The sequence below is a fragment of the Zootoca vivipara genome, chromosome 13 (assembly GCF_963506605.1).
Source record: "Zootoca vivipara chromosome 13, rZooViv1.1, whole genome shotgun sequence".
In the NCBI taxonomy this organism is placed as follows: domain Eukaryota; kingdom Metazoa; phylum Chordata; class Lepidosauria; order Squamata; family Lacertidae; genus Zootoca; species Zootoca vivipara.
The window spans coordinates 35,938,876-35,953,577 of record NC_083288.1 but is presented as its reverse complement, the minus strand read 5'-3'; the positions used below and the strand labels follow the sequence as shown (position 1 = coordinate 35,953,577).

At 45.7% G+C, this 14,702-nt stretch overlaps 2 protein-coding genes across 2 annotated transcripts in view; both read left to right on the top strand.

Moving 5' to 3' along the window:
* Nucleotides 1–14,702, top strand: part of LOC118095496 (deleted in malignant brain tumors 1 protein-like) — a 49,785-nt gene that overhangs the window by 8,348 nt on the left and 26,735 nt on the right. The window contains exons 2-6 of the mRNA XM_060281244.1: nucleotides 3,925–4,272; nucleotides 6,424–6,732; nucleotides 7,656–7,661; nucleotides 10,780–11,088; nucleotides 13,687–13,992. Coding sequence (XP_060137227.1) covers nucleotides 3,925–4,272; nucleotides 6,424–6,732; nucleotides 7,656–7,661; nucleotides 10,780–11,088; nucleotides 13,687–13,992 — 1,278 coding nt within the window. The remainder of the gene's footprint in view (nucleotides 1–3,924; nucleotides 4,273–6,423; nucleotides 6,733–7,655; nucleotides 7,662–10,779; nucleotides 11,089–13,686; nucleotides 13,993–14,702) is intronic.
* TNNT1 (troponin T1, slow skeletal type) overlaps nucleotides 929–14,702 on the top strand; it is a 119,563-nt gene continuing 105,789 nt past the window's right edge. The window contains exon 1 of the mRNA XM_060281635.1: nucleotides 929–934. The gene's annotated coding sequence lies outside the window, so the exon portion shown is untranslated. The remainder of the gene's footprint in view (nucleotides 935–14,702) is intronic.

Below are 14,702 nucleotides of genomic sequence, written 5' to 3'. Positions count from 1 at the left end.
TATGCTGCAGGGGAGTGTGGTAGTTGAGATGCTGCAGCTTCCAGAGGAGATCTTCCTTCATGGGACAGTAGAAAAGGACACACCTGGCTACTGGGCTGAATGGTCTTTCAGCATGAAGTTCCCTTTCAGCATTTTCTTCCTGGGTTAGTATCACTGATGATCAGTGCAATGGCTGGATGGGAAGACCAGAGACCCAGCTTTAGTTCCTGCTGTTCAGATACCTTTTTTTATTAATAGAATCCTCTCCTTTCCAGAATGGTGGCTGCCTGGTCAGAGAAGAGTAATTGGAGTTGAGTATCAGCAGGCAAGAGAATATTAATTTGGGAGGGTAGTGGGATGGGGCAAAATAGGAGCTCAGTGCCGTGGCTTCTCCTCTCCACCCAGGGCTGTTTTTCTTACATCTTCATGGCAAGCTGCACTTGCCAACTTGGACCTCACTGGTTCTGCAGCTCCATCCAGCTTTACCTCTGGTCGTCCTTTATAGGTTTGGCATCCCAGTCGGTTCCTGCCAGAGCAGATGCTTGCTTCCAAACACAGTTCTGAGTGCTTTACATCCTTCCAAATTTTGCACCACTGCTACCATACCTAGGGGAAAGCAATGAAGAGGGTCAGGTTGCAGGACTCCAGGCAGCTCCAAGTGAGCAATCTGAGGTTGAAAGCAAATGGAGCATTTAGGGCTTTTTTCCATAGACTGTCTCTCCCAGGCTCTACACGCTTGTGGAGAGAAGGAACTCTATCGAGTTTTACTTCTACTTAGTCTTTGTGTATTTGCAATTTCCACCATAAAGCACCCAAAATGGGTGTTGGGTATTCTCCAGCTTTTGCATTTCTTGTTCTTCCTGACATTTCCAACCCTGGCTGAAGATTTCCTCCAGTTTTCCAGCCAGAGCTGGGAAGGAGCACGTTCTAAAGAGTTGATGGAGAGGAGCAGCAGCAAGGAAGAGAAAGTGGGAGACTATGTGGGTCAGGAACTGAACCAGGAGGATGACATTTTTCATATTTGACATCAATTCCATGACTTATGTAGGCAAACCCAAGTAAAATGTAGACCACTGTTTCTCAAATGATGGGCTGGGTCCCCTCTGTGGGCTTTAGGCTGCTTTCAGACATGCCTTCGTCCCCAGTGCCTCTTCAATCCCCGACAGCTCCCCCTTTGCCATGTACAAGGTTCTGCTGTCTAGATCCATGATATTGCGTAAATATTGATTATGGTAAACTTGTATGTGATGGTATGTATTGCGCTAAATGTGTAGGCAAGTATATTAGGTCAATGAGGGGAGGTGTTAGTGGGGGAGATTGTGTGGTTGGGATGTTGGAAGTGAGTGGCGATTGGATAGGAGTTTTGAAAGAGAGTCGAATACTGGTGGGGTATTATTTTTGTTTGTTTTTATGCTATGTATTCTTTGCTTTTATATTGTAGACCACCCTGTGATCTTCAGATGAAGGGTGGTATAGAATTTTAAATAATAATAATAATAATAATAATAATAATAATAATAATAATAATAATGCTAGAGGTAGTAATCATTCAGGAGCTTGGTATATGCAGTGGCAGTGAAAATATAGATGATCTGAAACACCCAGCAGTAACCCAGCGATGGGCTGTGCCCCTTAGAGAAAGAGAAAAGATGATACAGGAGAGTTGAGTTGGATCAATGGGTGCTGCTGGCCTGAGACATTATGCTGCTGTAGACAAACACCCTAACTCTGCCCCCACCCCCATGGTGATGCCGCCCTCCACAGATCTGGGTCCCTGACTTGCGCCCTCCTTGCCCCCACCATCATGCCCGCACTGCCCCCAGCCTCCTTCACTGCAACTGTACCACCCTAATCTGCCACTGCAGCTATGCTGCTGCCACGTCACATCAACAAGGGTGCAGTGGCAAGGGTGCAGCAGCAGTGGTGAGGGCAATGGTGCTGCGTTGACAGCATAGGTGGGACTGACAGCGGCACAATAGCAGAGGTGGAGCAGGGGTGGGGTGGGATTCAGGTCCCCTACGTGAGGCAAATGGCATCCCTTTGCCTCATGCTTAGGCTGCCACCGTATGACATTCTCAAAGATACCAGCTGAAGCCGCAGGAACATTGACAGTATAGATGACAGAGTTTCCTCAAGCTGAGTTGAGATTAAATGGAAGCTAGCGAGGAAAGGTTTATTGCAGTTTTCACAGTGCCCCTGTCTAGGAAAAATATCTACACACACACACACACACACACACACCAGTGTTAAAAAAGATAAAACACTTTCCTGAATCCTAATTGCTTTATTGCTTTTTAAACTGTTTTGATTTGATTTGATTTTCCAACCAAGGGGTATATAAATTTTATGAAATGCTATGTTTTACTAAGTTATCAAAATCCTATAATCAGTGGGTGGTGGCTTCCCATATGATCCTTTTATTTAAAACGTGGAAAGTTGGCAGCACAACAGCCATGGTAAATGGGTGTCCCCTAACCTGTGTCTTAGCTGCTTTTCTGAAATAGGAGCGAAAACAAAAACAAAAATATGCCGTGAAAAATCCCTGAAACGAGATTGATGAAGTGAATGATACTAAAACTCAACTAATGATAACTCAAAGAAACATACTAGGTTTAAACTCCCCAAAAGAAACTTGGTATAGAAAAGACATGAATTTCCCAAAGAAACCTCTAAATAAAGTAAACCTTAAGATATGATTTTCCCAAAGTAACCTCTAAATAAAGTAAACCTTGACGAGGTGCCGGCTAAGTGACTCGTTTCACTGGGAAATTTCTATCTGTTTCCTCAGAAGGAAAATGTTTAGGGGCTGAGGTTTCCTTATAATCAAAAACTAAACAGGAGCTGTAAACTCTGAAAGACTGTGTTCAAATTTTATTTTTGGAGACATCAAAGGGAATGCTATCTACCTTTCCAGTTCTACGTGAACCCAGCACTTGTTCCTGACAATCTGCAACATAGCACAACTAAATTGGAGATATAGCTCCAAAAATAGCACCCTCCCTCTTGAGCTGAAAAATGAAGAAATTTATGTCCACTACTCGGTCTCTAATGAGCAAAATTAAAAGAATTAAGTCTTCTCTATCAAATGGCTAATTGTTAAGGGAAAATTCAGACGGGAAGTTTGGAATACAGTGGTACCTCTACTTACGAATAACTCTACTTACGAATGGAGCTCTGTCCGCCATCTTGGATGCAGTTTAGATAGGATTTTTTCTACTTACGAATTTTTAAATAGGGAAGGACTTACGAATTTTTTCTCCTGATGCATTCCTATGGGATTCGACTTACATTTTTTTTCTACTTACAAATGTAAGTTCGGAATGCATCAAATTCGTAGGTAGAGGTACCACTGTAAATGAGTCCAGTGCTCTCCTTTTTTAGGGGGTACCCAAGGGTACACAGTACTGGCACCTCTGTTTTTATCGTTGTTAAAAAGTGTGGCACTTAGTATAACAACTTCATGGTGAGTACCAGCACCTATTTTCCTAGAAAAAAAGAGAACACTGAATAAGTCAATCTAGTGAGGATAACCATTTTGGTTAGAGCTAGTCCATCCATTAGAGTGAAAACTTCCACTTTTCATCTCTTAATGTCATTCTTGGTTGTCTCCTACAGTTTTTAAAAATTGTACTATCTAATTAAGTCACACGGGAATATGTTTTATACCCAGGTTGACTGTATGCAGCTAGCTGAGGGGGAAAGTCTGAATTATCATGGCAAAAAGCCACATGCAGGACCAGAAGGATTTTTTTCTTTTTGTTGTTGTTTATTTGTCCTCTTTTGTTTGTTTGTTTTGCCAATTCTTTTTATACCAAAACAAACAGAAAGACTTTTTCCTGCCAGCAAGACAGTTGTCACAGCCTGATGCTATTTTAAAATTTGTAATAGGTGGGAAGAAATCTCATCTGACTTGCTAACTGGTTCTCTGAACTTTGGTTTGCCCAGGTGTGGTGGTGGACTCATCTATTGCAGATGCAGGACAGTGGGAGATAAGGCTGGTGAACGGTACAAGTCACTGCAATGGAATGGTTGAATTTCTCCATAATGGCCAATGGGGCACCATTTGTGATGACGATTGGGGCATTGAGGAAGCCACAGTTGTGTGCCGACAGCTAAGATGTGGACCTGCAATATCAGCCACACTTGAAGCACAATTTGGGGGGGAAACGGGACCCATCTGGCTGGATGAGGTCCGATGCTCAGGGACGGAACCAGAACTCAGTCAGTGTCCTGCAAGCAACTGGGGAGAGCACGACTGCACACATGAGGAAGATGCTGGTGTTGTCTGCTCAGGTAAGTTGATCACTTATGTCAAGTCCTGTTTTGTTTGCTTTTTACATTACCATGTACATTAGTAAAGGTAAAGGGACCCCTGACCATTAAGTCCAGTTGTGGACAACTCTGGGGTTGCGGCGCTCATCTCACTTTATTGGCCGAGGGAGCTGGCGTACAGCTTCCAGGTCATGTGGCCAGCATGACTAAGCTGCTTCTGGCGAACCAGAAAAGCACACGGAAACGCCATTTACCTTCCCGCCGGAGCAATACCTATTTATCTACTTGCACTTTGAGGTGCTTTTGAACTGTTAGGTTGGCAGGAGCTGGGACCATGCAACGGGAGCTCACCCCGTCACGGGGATTCGAATCACCGACCTTCTGATCGGCAAACCCTAGGCTCTGCGGTTTAACCCACAGTGCCACCCGCGTCCCACCATGTACATTAGAGTTGCCAATTGATCAGAAAATGTACCCTGAATTAATCCTGTGCCTTTTAGGCCAGCCTGATATGCAAGATCTTGCAAGTGAAGCTTTTCATTGGATGGAAAGAAGCATAATTACCTCACAATGCTTACATGGCCAATTGCTTTTAAAGCCCCAAATCAGAGACCAGTAATAAAATTGTCAATCCCAGATGTGACCAAGCCTTCCCAAGATTAATTTACTAGCTACTTTCTAGATGGTGATTTTTTTCTTTTGAAAGTATTGTTGACAGGTAAAAGGAGAATAAGGGAAGAGCTGGCTCTCTGAAGTGGTAAATAAATACAAGCGCTGTGCAAGCCCTGCCCACTGGTGCAGTTAGAGTCTAGGTTTGGCAATCCAAATTCAGATTCTGAACTCCAAATCTTCAGAACTGCCATTCACTTCCATTCACTCTTTTGGTCACAACTGTTTTGTTTTTACACTTATGAGTATTAAATTTGGAGAAACTGAAGTCCTTCAATATGGAATTAACCCCAAGAACAGTTGGGAACATAGCCCCAGGGTTGGTTTTTAAATTTTTTGTTGTTGTTTAGTCGTTTAGTTGTGTCCGACTCTTCGTGACCCCATGGACCATAGCACGCCAGGCACTCCTGTCTTCCACTGCCTCCTGCAGTTTGGTCAAACTCATGTTCGTAGCTATGAGAACACTGTCCAACCATCTCATCCTCTGTCGTCCCCTTCTCCTAGTGCCCTCAATCTTTCCCAACACCAGGGTCTTTTCCAGGGAGTCTTCTCTTCTCATGAGGTGGCCAAAGTCTTGGAGCCTCAGCTTCACGACCTGTCCTTCCAGTGAGCACTCAGGGCTGATTTCCTTCAGAATGGATAGGTTTGATCTTCTTGCAGTCCATGGGACTCTCAAGAGTCTCCTCCAGCACCAGAATTCAAAAGCATCAATTCTTCAGCAATCAGCCTTCTTTATGGTCCAGCTCTCACTTCCATACATCACTACTGGGAAAACCATAGCTTTAACTATACGGACCTTTGTCGGCAAGGTGATGTCTCTCCTTTTTAAGATGCTGTCTAGGTTTGTCATTGCTTTTCTCCAAAGAAGCAGGCGTCTTTTAATTTCGTGACTGCTGTCACCATCTGCAGTGATCAAGGAGCCCAAGAAAGTAAAATCTCTCACTGCCTCCATTTCTTCCCCTTCTATTTGCCAGGAGGTGATGGGACCAGTGGCCATGATCTTGGTTTTTTTTGATGTTGAACTTCAGACCATATTTTGCGCTCTCCTCTTTCACCCTCATTAAAAGGTTCTTTAATTCCTCCTCACTTTCTGCCATCAAGGTTGTGTCATCTGCATATCTGAGGTTGTTGATATTTAAAAAAAATTGTTTTTATTAAACAAATAAACAAGGAAAAGTACATATAGCATCTCTATTTTGATTCATAGTCTTTTAAGTCCCTTAAATCATATATAAAAAACATTACTGCTTTTCCCCTTGCTTCTCTTCCACTTTTCCAAGTCTCCCCTTCAGTCTGCCTGAATTCTCAAAGCAAGAAGCCTGCCTCACAGGAAGCAGGACTATTTTTAGCCTTATGGCTTGTCCCTTTATCTTATCCATTGTCCTACTTTCAAAATGATCATGCAGAAGAGAACTACATCTTGTCTCATGTGCTACCTCACTCTCTGGAATTTGCTTTCCTTAGGCATGATGTTAGATTCAGATGCTGAAGACTCAAGTCGAGTGGAAATCAAGTTGTTGGACGGCTCACATCACTGCCGTGGAAGAGTTGAATTGCTGCATAATGGCCAGTGGGGCACAGTATGCGGTCACTACTGGGGCCTTGAGGATGCCAGAGTTGTATGCCGGCAGTTGGCCTGCGGCGATGCAGAATCAGCCCTACAGGCTGCCGAATTTGGAAGTGGCACTGGCCCTATCTGGCTGGATGATGTCAGATGCACAGGGACAGAATCCAACCTCTATCAATGCCCTAAAATGCCATGGGGAGAACATGATTGCAAACATGAGGAGGATGCAGGTGTTGTGTGCTCAGGTGAGTTCATAACTATGGATTGATCCTACATGTTTGTTGGTTTTCACATTATCAGGATTTATTTATTTCAAATATTTACAGCCTGCTCTTCATGGCTAAGATGGCATCTCAGAGCAGATTACAATTCTGAAAAACAAAAGGAAAAACCCAACATTCGTCATAATAAAGCATAATAATAGGAAAAGTGAAACCAGAGAATACTTTAAAAGATTAAAAAAATCCATAACAGGTCAAAACATAATAAAAATTACATGTGTATGTGTACATATGTCAGTAAATCAATCAATCGTCTTGAAACAAGGTTACAGATGCTCATTTTATTATTTCTTTAAAATATATTTTCACACATACTGATTCCAAAATGGTGGAATCAGTATTGCTTATTTGCAGAAAACGTAGACTTTGGGCTCTGCCAGACGATCCCCGGTTGTTGTTTTTTTGGGTTGGATTCAACTACATTCAACCACATACTGGCAAATTTAGGCTGTGAAATTAAATCTGAGTAGGAGAAGTTGTGCCGCAACTCATACAAACACACCCTGCCAAAGGATCAGACTTTTTGCCATCCTATATAATAAAGTGCAAGTGTCTCTGCGTCCAGTTTTCCATGTGTCCTGTTTTCCGCGCTACTGAGCATGTGCCCCAGGGACACAGGGATTGGACGCAGAGACTGCACGCACACACATACACTCTCCCCACCCCACCCCCACCCCTCTGCCCTGCACTGGCTCAATAAGCAGTTAAAACAGAGGCCACCAGATGGAAGGCAGGAGCAGGCAGCAAGGCCCCTAAGCAGGGCAGGCCCTCTCTCAACGTGCCCAAGGGCCTGAGGAGGAAGCCGGGACGACCAAAAAATCGAGGCCCTGGCTTCTCCTCACTAACAGGCCCGAAATTGAGGCCCAAACAGCGCAAGCAACCGGGAGACCCCCGCTGGGCCGAAACAGCCAGGAAAGGCGCAGGGAGGCCACCGAATGCTCAGCGCCAACTGCGGGACCCTCAGAAAGTGCCGGGGTGGGCGCAAGCCCCGCGGACGGCAAAGCTCCCTCCCGGACGCAGCAGGCGACTGAAAAACAGCCGCGGAGGCCAACAAAAATAGCGGGAGCCACCCCCCACCACCACCACCCCCGAAAAACTGGGCGTACATCCCGGAGCAGCCGCCCGGGCCATCCAGGAGACAGAATTCGGCCACTGGGCCCTGGCAGCAGCAGCGCTATTGATGGGGAAAAATTAGGAACCAAACGGCAGGCGCAAAAAGCGCGCGAAAACAGGGTGGGGAGGGATCCGCACTCCAAACACAAGCTTCGGAGGGGGTAAAGGAAGAAATACCCCCCGCACCCCCCCAGCCGAGCCCGGGCTGTAAAGGTAAAAAAAGGTGGGGCTTTGGCTTGGGGTTTGGGAACGGGGGGGGGAGAAAATTAGGGATAAATTAAGGATCAAAGGGAGGGGGGAGGAACAATCAATTAGACAAGGAATAAAAGCCCCCCACGCGCCGCTGCCACCGAAAAAGGCCGAATGTTCTAGCGCCCGTTTATTAAACGGGCTGAATGACACTAGTAAGGAGAATAATGGGAGAACGCACTGGGTAGTTTGAGATGTCACCTAGCTTTCCTTCAAACCAATCAGCATCACAGCTCAATAAACAAGTCATCTGGAAGCACCGTCAACCCAATCAGGGTTGGCCAACTGTCGTTTGCTTGTTTTGTTCTTCTCACGTTTCAGGAATGTAGAAGCAGATGTAGAGCATGGAATAACAGCGGGGGGGGGGGTTGAGAGTGGAGAGAAATGCTAAGTGTGTGATTCACAACTGATTGCAGAGGGTTGGCAGGTGTATGTCCATAGTACCTAGCTTCACTAGTGATAAATATGGTTCTTTGGCATATGAAAGACTTTTAAACAGTATGCCTTCTTTTTCTCCCTCTCAGTCCTGCAGGTACATTAGCATGAAGGAATGGCCCCATCAACAGACTCCAGCTAGGATAGCTCATTGGAACCTCCACTGTCAGAGGCAGGATACTGGGTATTTAAGACAAAGGATATAGGATGGTCACCACTGCTATGTGGGGCTTGTGAGCAGCTAATGGCACCTAGAGGGTGTGGGTGGTCTTATCCGGCTGGTCTTATCCAGCAAGATAGTAGTTATGCTCTTCTAAGCTATCCACTTATTCTAACTTGATGTTTCTTTCAACATAATTGCACAACGGAGCTGTCCCCCTTAGACTGCTCCTCTTACCCACTATCCTGAATTTGCTTTACCCAGGTGTGAATAATCCAACAGTTATTGCAGATTTAGGCCTCGTAGAAATCAGGCTGGTGGAAAGCCGAAATCGCTGCTGTGGAAAGGTTGAAATTTTCCTTAATGGTCAATGGAACATTGTTTGTGACAATGGCATGAATATTGAGAAAGCCAGAGCTATATGCCAACAGCTAGACTGTGGAGATGTAATCCTCACTACAGAGGAGGAACAATGGAGAACAGGAATCACACTAAGAAATACCTATTGCGCAGGAACAGAATCAGCCATCCATCAGTGCCAAGGAGAGGTGTTCTTAATGAAATGTCATTATGCTGTTCTTGTGTGTTCAGGTAAGTTCAAAAACTAAGGCGTGATCTGCCCTTTCCCAGACCCTGAAGGCAGCCAGTGCAAAGCCTTTGCCAGACCTGTTCCTATTCTCACAACACAGACCATAATTGTTGTCAAAATCATACAAAATCACATGAGTCATATAGAGGGGTAGAGACTGAGGGCACAGAATGGTCCTTTATGGTAGGGGTGCCATGGGTCAGGGGTGCCCACCGCCGTAACGTGCCTGCACATTGTGTGTGTGATGTCACACGCACAGCGCGCGATGTTGCACCACGTTTTTGGAGGGGTGCTCCCCCCAAAAAAATGACGCAATGTTGTGCATCATGTGTGTGATGTCACACATCTGTGTTACGGTGGCTGCTGGCGGCTCCTCTTCCTCCTCTCTGCCACCAGCAAGGCACCCTTTTTCGTGGGGAGGGGCTCAGATGTGAAGGCAGAGAGACTCCTATTGGATAAATTGATCTTTAGCTGGCACAAAGAATTTACAGTGGTTGGTGACAGCCTTATTTGCAAGGGGAAAGGAATCCATAAATGGGGGGCATCACTGCATATTGTATTAAAGGTTGCCATGGGAATTGACAAGAAAAGTAGTAGCAATAACCCAAACACTCCTAATCTACTGCAGCAATTGTAAGACCAGACTGACCTTCAAGATTCAGCAGGGAAAGCTTTTCATGGCAAGGAATAGAAGAAAGATCTCCTACAAAATTGTGCCTTTCGAGCTGCTCTCATAACTGCAAGTGGGAAGCTGGTTAAAACAAAACCACCTCTGCCTCTGTAAACATAAGATTAATTTACCGCATACGTTTCATGCGGTGAATATTTGTTATGCATGTGTTGACCACTGGCATTTCCCACACCAGAGTAAAGGCTTAGGAGGGCTCCTGGAGTTGGCAAATACTGCTAGAAGAGGACAGCTCCTCTCCTCCTGCTGTCACTCAAATCTGAGCATGGTCAGTGCAAATGGAGCAGCCATCATCAACAGGAATGGGAAAGTTTGTGTTGTGGATAGTCTCCTTTTGTGAAACTGCTAATAAACACACTAGGATTACTTATATACTAAGTGATGTAGTGATGAAAGGTGGTTTTTAAATACTTTTTATCTATTGGTCTGCTGTGAGTAGTGTACAGAATCAAAAGGCTATCTTTCTAAGTTTGCTAAGGGTATATTTCTATGTCATCTTTTCTGCCTAAAAACTTCTAAACAGCTGACAAAACAATATAAAAAACAAAAACCAATAACATTCCAGCAAAGAGGATGGGATGGCTCCCAGCTTCATGCCCTGACTGACTGGTTGCTGCTCCCCTTTATCTCACCCACTTTTTATATCCTGTGGCTACTTGCAGAATGGTTATACACAGGATGAATTTCTGTACTGTAATCCCATTTCCTCACCCACTCTCGGGCATTTGCTTGACCCAGGTGCAGCTTCAGACTCAGATGCTGCAAACTCATCCCAAGTGGAAATCAGGCTGGTAGGAGGTTCAAGTCACTGCAGCGGAAGGGTTGAAGTGCTCCTTCATGGCCAGTGGGGCAAAGTTTGTGGTCATGGCTGGGACGTGGAGGATGCCAGAGTTGTATGCCGGCAGTTGGGCTGCGGAGATGCAAGATCAGCTCTGCGGAATGCAGAATTTGGAAGAGGCACTGGCCCCACCTGGCTGAATGATGTCCGATGCATGGGGACAGAATCAACTCTCAGTCAATGCCCAGCAAGGTCTTGGGGGGCACTGAAATGCAATGATCTAAATGTTGCTGCGGTTGTATGCTCAGGTAAGTTCATTATCTGGTGACTTCTGTTTCAGTGTATCTGAAGAAGTGTGCATGCACACGAAAGCTCATACCTATGACAAACTTAGTTGGTCTCTAAGGTGCTACTGGAATGCATTATCAGCATTAGTCTTGAATAAAAAGCCTTGGGAAGAAGTAATTCCTATCATGGAAAAGGTGCAGGTGCTTGCAGCACTGTTGCCATGGACTGACTCATACCCACCAACTGCCCCAAGTATAACTGGTATGGTGGTGCATGGGCACAGAGCTTCTGGGGCTGTGCAGCAGGCACCATCACTATTATGTCCAATAGAAGGCAAGAAGTTGGGAAGGCAGACTTTGGCCTCACAGGGTGCCACTGAAATTTGAGTTGAAATGCAGCTGAGTGGGGAAAAGGAGTGGGACTGGCAAGGCAGGGAGTCAGGCTTGTGGTTGGCTGAAGTGAGCCTTGGTGCAAGGAGCAGGACGAAAGCAGCTATGGGAGGGCAGAATTACGGGAGCCTCTCCCGACTGCAGCAGGTCTCTCCCTTCGTATGAGCCCTGGGGCTCCTCTTGCTGCACTAATTCTCTCTTGGCTGCAATTCACTCCCTAGGAAGAAATACCTTTAAACTCCATGCAACTTTCTGCTGAGTAAACATGCTACACATTGCAGTGTGCTGGTCTTCCCTGGCACCAATCTCAACAAGTTTCCCAACAAGCCCTGGAAACAAATTTGAAATGGGTGGTTGGGTGGCAAGAGAGCTGGAATTGGGCATAAACCTCTGACATCATTTCTTGCAGACTTGTAGGTGTGATGTGGCCCTCAACTTGGTTTTTTGGTTGTCAGCTGAGGACTCAGCTATACATCTGCAAATAAAACAATTTGAATGTGTTGTAAAGTGCCATATACAATTGTGACACTAGATGAGCTATAGCAAATTCAATACATTTTTCAAAATAATTGAAATGGGAGTGTTAAACTGATTAGTGGGAGTGGGGGGACACCCTGGATTATATTCCCACATGCTAAGGGTGGAGAATGCTATCTTCACTGGGGAAGAAATAAGGCAATGATAATTTTCAGATTATTCTAGGTTTCAGTCACGACCTGTTAAATTCTGCCATGTTCCACCCACAACCCACTTTGTTGACCCACACCTGACCCTAAAGAGTTTGCCCTGTTCCCACCTGCCCCCAAGGTCCACCTAGGGCAAGTTGGAACTCTTTATTTTAATATACAGATTTATAAAACGTCCCACAAGAAGAATTTACTGAAGCAATGTCTAATAAAATAAGATAAAACAAAACATTAAAGGTTACAAACCTAGTAAATGGAGACTGTGTGTGATATTCAGCTAAGTTTTACTTAGAGGAGATCCACTGGCATTAAGATGACTGAGTTTGTTGTTGTTGTTTAGTCGTTTAGTCATGTCCGACTCTTTGTGACCCCATGGACCAGAGCACGCCAGGCACTCCTGTCTTCCACTGCCTCCCGCAGTTTGGTCAAACTCATGTTTGTAGCTTCAAGAACACTGTCCAGCCATCTCATCCTCTGTCGTCCCCTTCTCCTTGTGCCCTCAATCTTTCCCAGCATCAAGGTCTTTTCCAGGGAGTCTTCTCTTCTCATGAGGTGGCCAAAGTATTGGAGCCTCAGCTTCAGGATCTGTCCTTCCAGTGAGCACTCAAGGCTGATTTCCTTCAGAATGAATAGGTTTGATCTTCTTGCAGTCCATGGGACTCTCGGAGACTCTTGACTGAGTTAGGCCCATTAATTTCAATGGGTCAGCTCTGAGTAAGTTGCATGCCACCCTATAAAACCATTCCTAAAATTATACCATTATTATTCTGTAAAATTACAGGGTCACATGCATTGTGGGGAGCCATTTAAGTAAAAATCTTGAAAAGGTGCCTAAGTATCAAATTGCTAGGTGCTTTTCTGATTTCAGCGGACCTCTTATTCCAGAGGGCTGGAGCTGCAATATGAAAAGCACAGTCTCCACACATTCTAAGCCCACATTTGGAGTATGTTGTGCTCCCCATCTGAGGAGTGCAGTTGCCAGGCAGGGATATAGGTATACTCATAGGTAAACTGGTCCCAAGCTGCTACTGGGTTTATATGCTAATGCCCCTATTTTCATCTGAGGAATGTTGGAGGGTAAGCTGGCTGGATGCAGCTCCTGACAATTGTTCCCCTTCCACTGCAGTTTGTCTTCTGACAAGTCATTGTTCTCATTGTGGACTGTGGTAAAATTATGCAATTAATTACATATTTTATGACGCCACTATATTTTCCTGCCTCATTCATTTTAGTGCAAAGTTAACACAGTGGAATTGGGGAGCAAACGCCACCAATTGCATCTTTTGGGGCCTCAAAGCAACAACATAGAATATCGATTGTATTTGCTGGATTGATTTCCATTCTGGACATGGGATGAATCAACAAATGTCTGCAATGGCTGCTTCTGTTTCTATTTTCATTACTACTGACTAAAATCCCTATGCGATCTTCTCCTCCACCTGCATGAATTTTAATATGATAATTTACCTCTACTAGCAGCAAGACATGCAGGCATTTCTGTAGGTTGTGGATGTGTTACTATAAGTCTTTTTTGTTCCATCAGAGCTCCGTCTCATAAATGGCTTGAGTAACTGCTCTGGACGGATTGAGGTGTTTCACAACCAGCTGTGGGGGTCCGTTTGTGGCGCTGGCTGGGATTTACAGGATGCCAACGTTGTATGTGGAGAAATGGGATGTGGAAATGCCTTAAGAGTGCGAAGTGAAGCTTGGTTTGGCCAAGCATCTGGTCCCATTTGGCTGGGGAGAGTTAATTGTACAGGAGAAGAAACATCCCTCTATGAATGCCCTAGAGGTCCCTGGGGAGAGCACAACTGCAGCCACAGCCAGGATGCAAGTGTGGAGTGCTCAGGTAAGGTAAGGTTCTCTCTTAGGAGTCACTCAACAAAAACCTCTGTAGGGGGAAGTTTTGAAAATCCCAACTACCAAGTTCAGATTATTATTGCAGTATATCCAGTTATCTCCTTCATGGATCACTGCCTTGTCATGGCAAAAGGGCTTGAATAACTCAGAGAAGCTATGAGCTATGCCGTGCAGGGCCACCCAAAATGGACAGGTGATAGAGCAGGAACTGGCAAGCCACTCCAGTATCCCTGCCAAGAAAACTCGATGGACAAAGACAACAGACATACAGGTCCGGCCCTACATGCAGGCTGGGTGGCGCAGGGCACCACGGCGCCGGTCCGCCAGGAGGGCGCTGCGAGCTGCGCCCACCCGCTGGCCGGCCAGTCCGCCGCGCAGTTGCGCCCACGGCAACCGCGCTGTGCCTGCCCGCCTGCCCGCCGCGCAGCAGCGCCTGTGGCAGCCGCGCTGGGAAATGGGGCGGGAGGGCGCCAGAGGGATCCGGCACACCACGGCGCCAGGGGCGCTTAAGACAGCCCTGAAGACATATAAAAGTTATGACGCTGGAAGATGAGCCCCTCAGGTCAGAAGGTGTCCAACATGCTACTGAGGAAGAGCGGAGGACACGTACAAGTAGATTAAGAGCTGATGAAGTGGCTGGACCAAAGCCGAAAGGTCGCTCAGTTGCGGATATGCCTGGAAGCGGAAGTCCAATGCTGT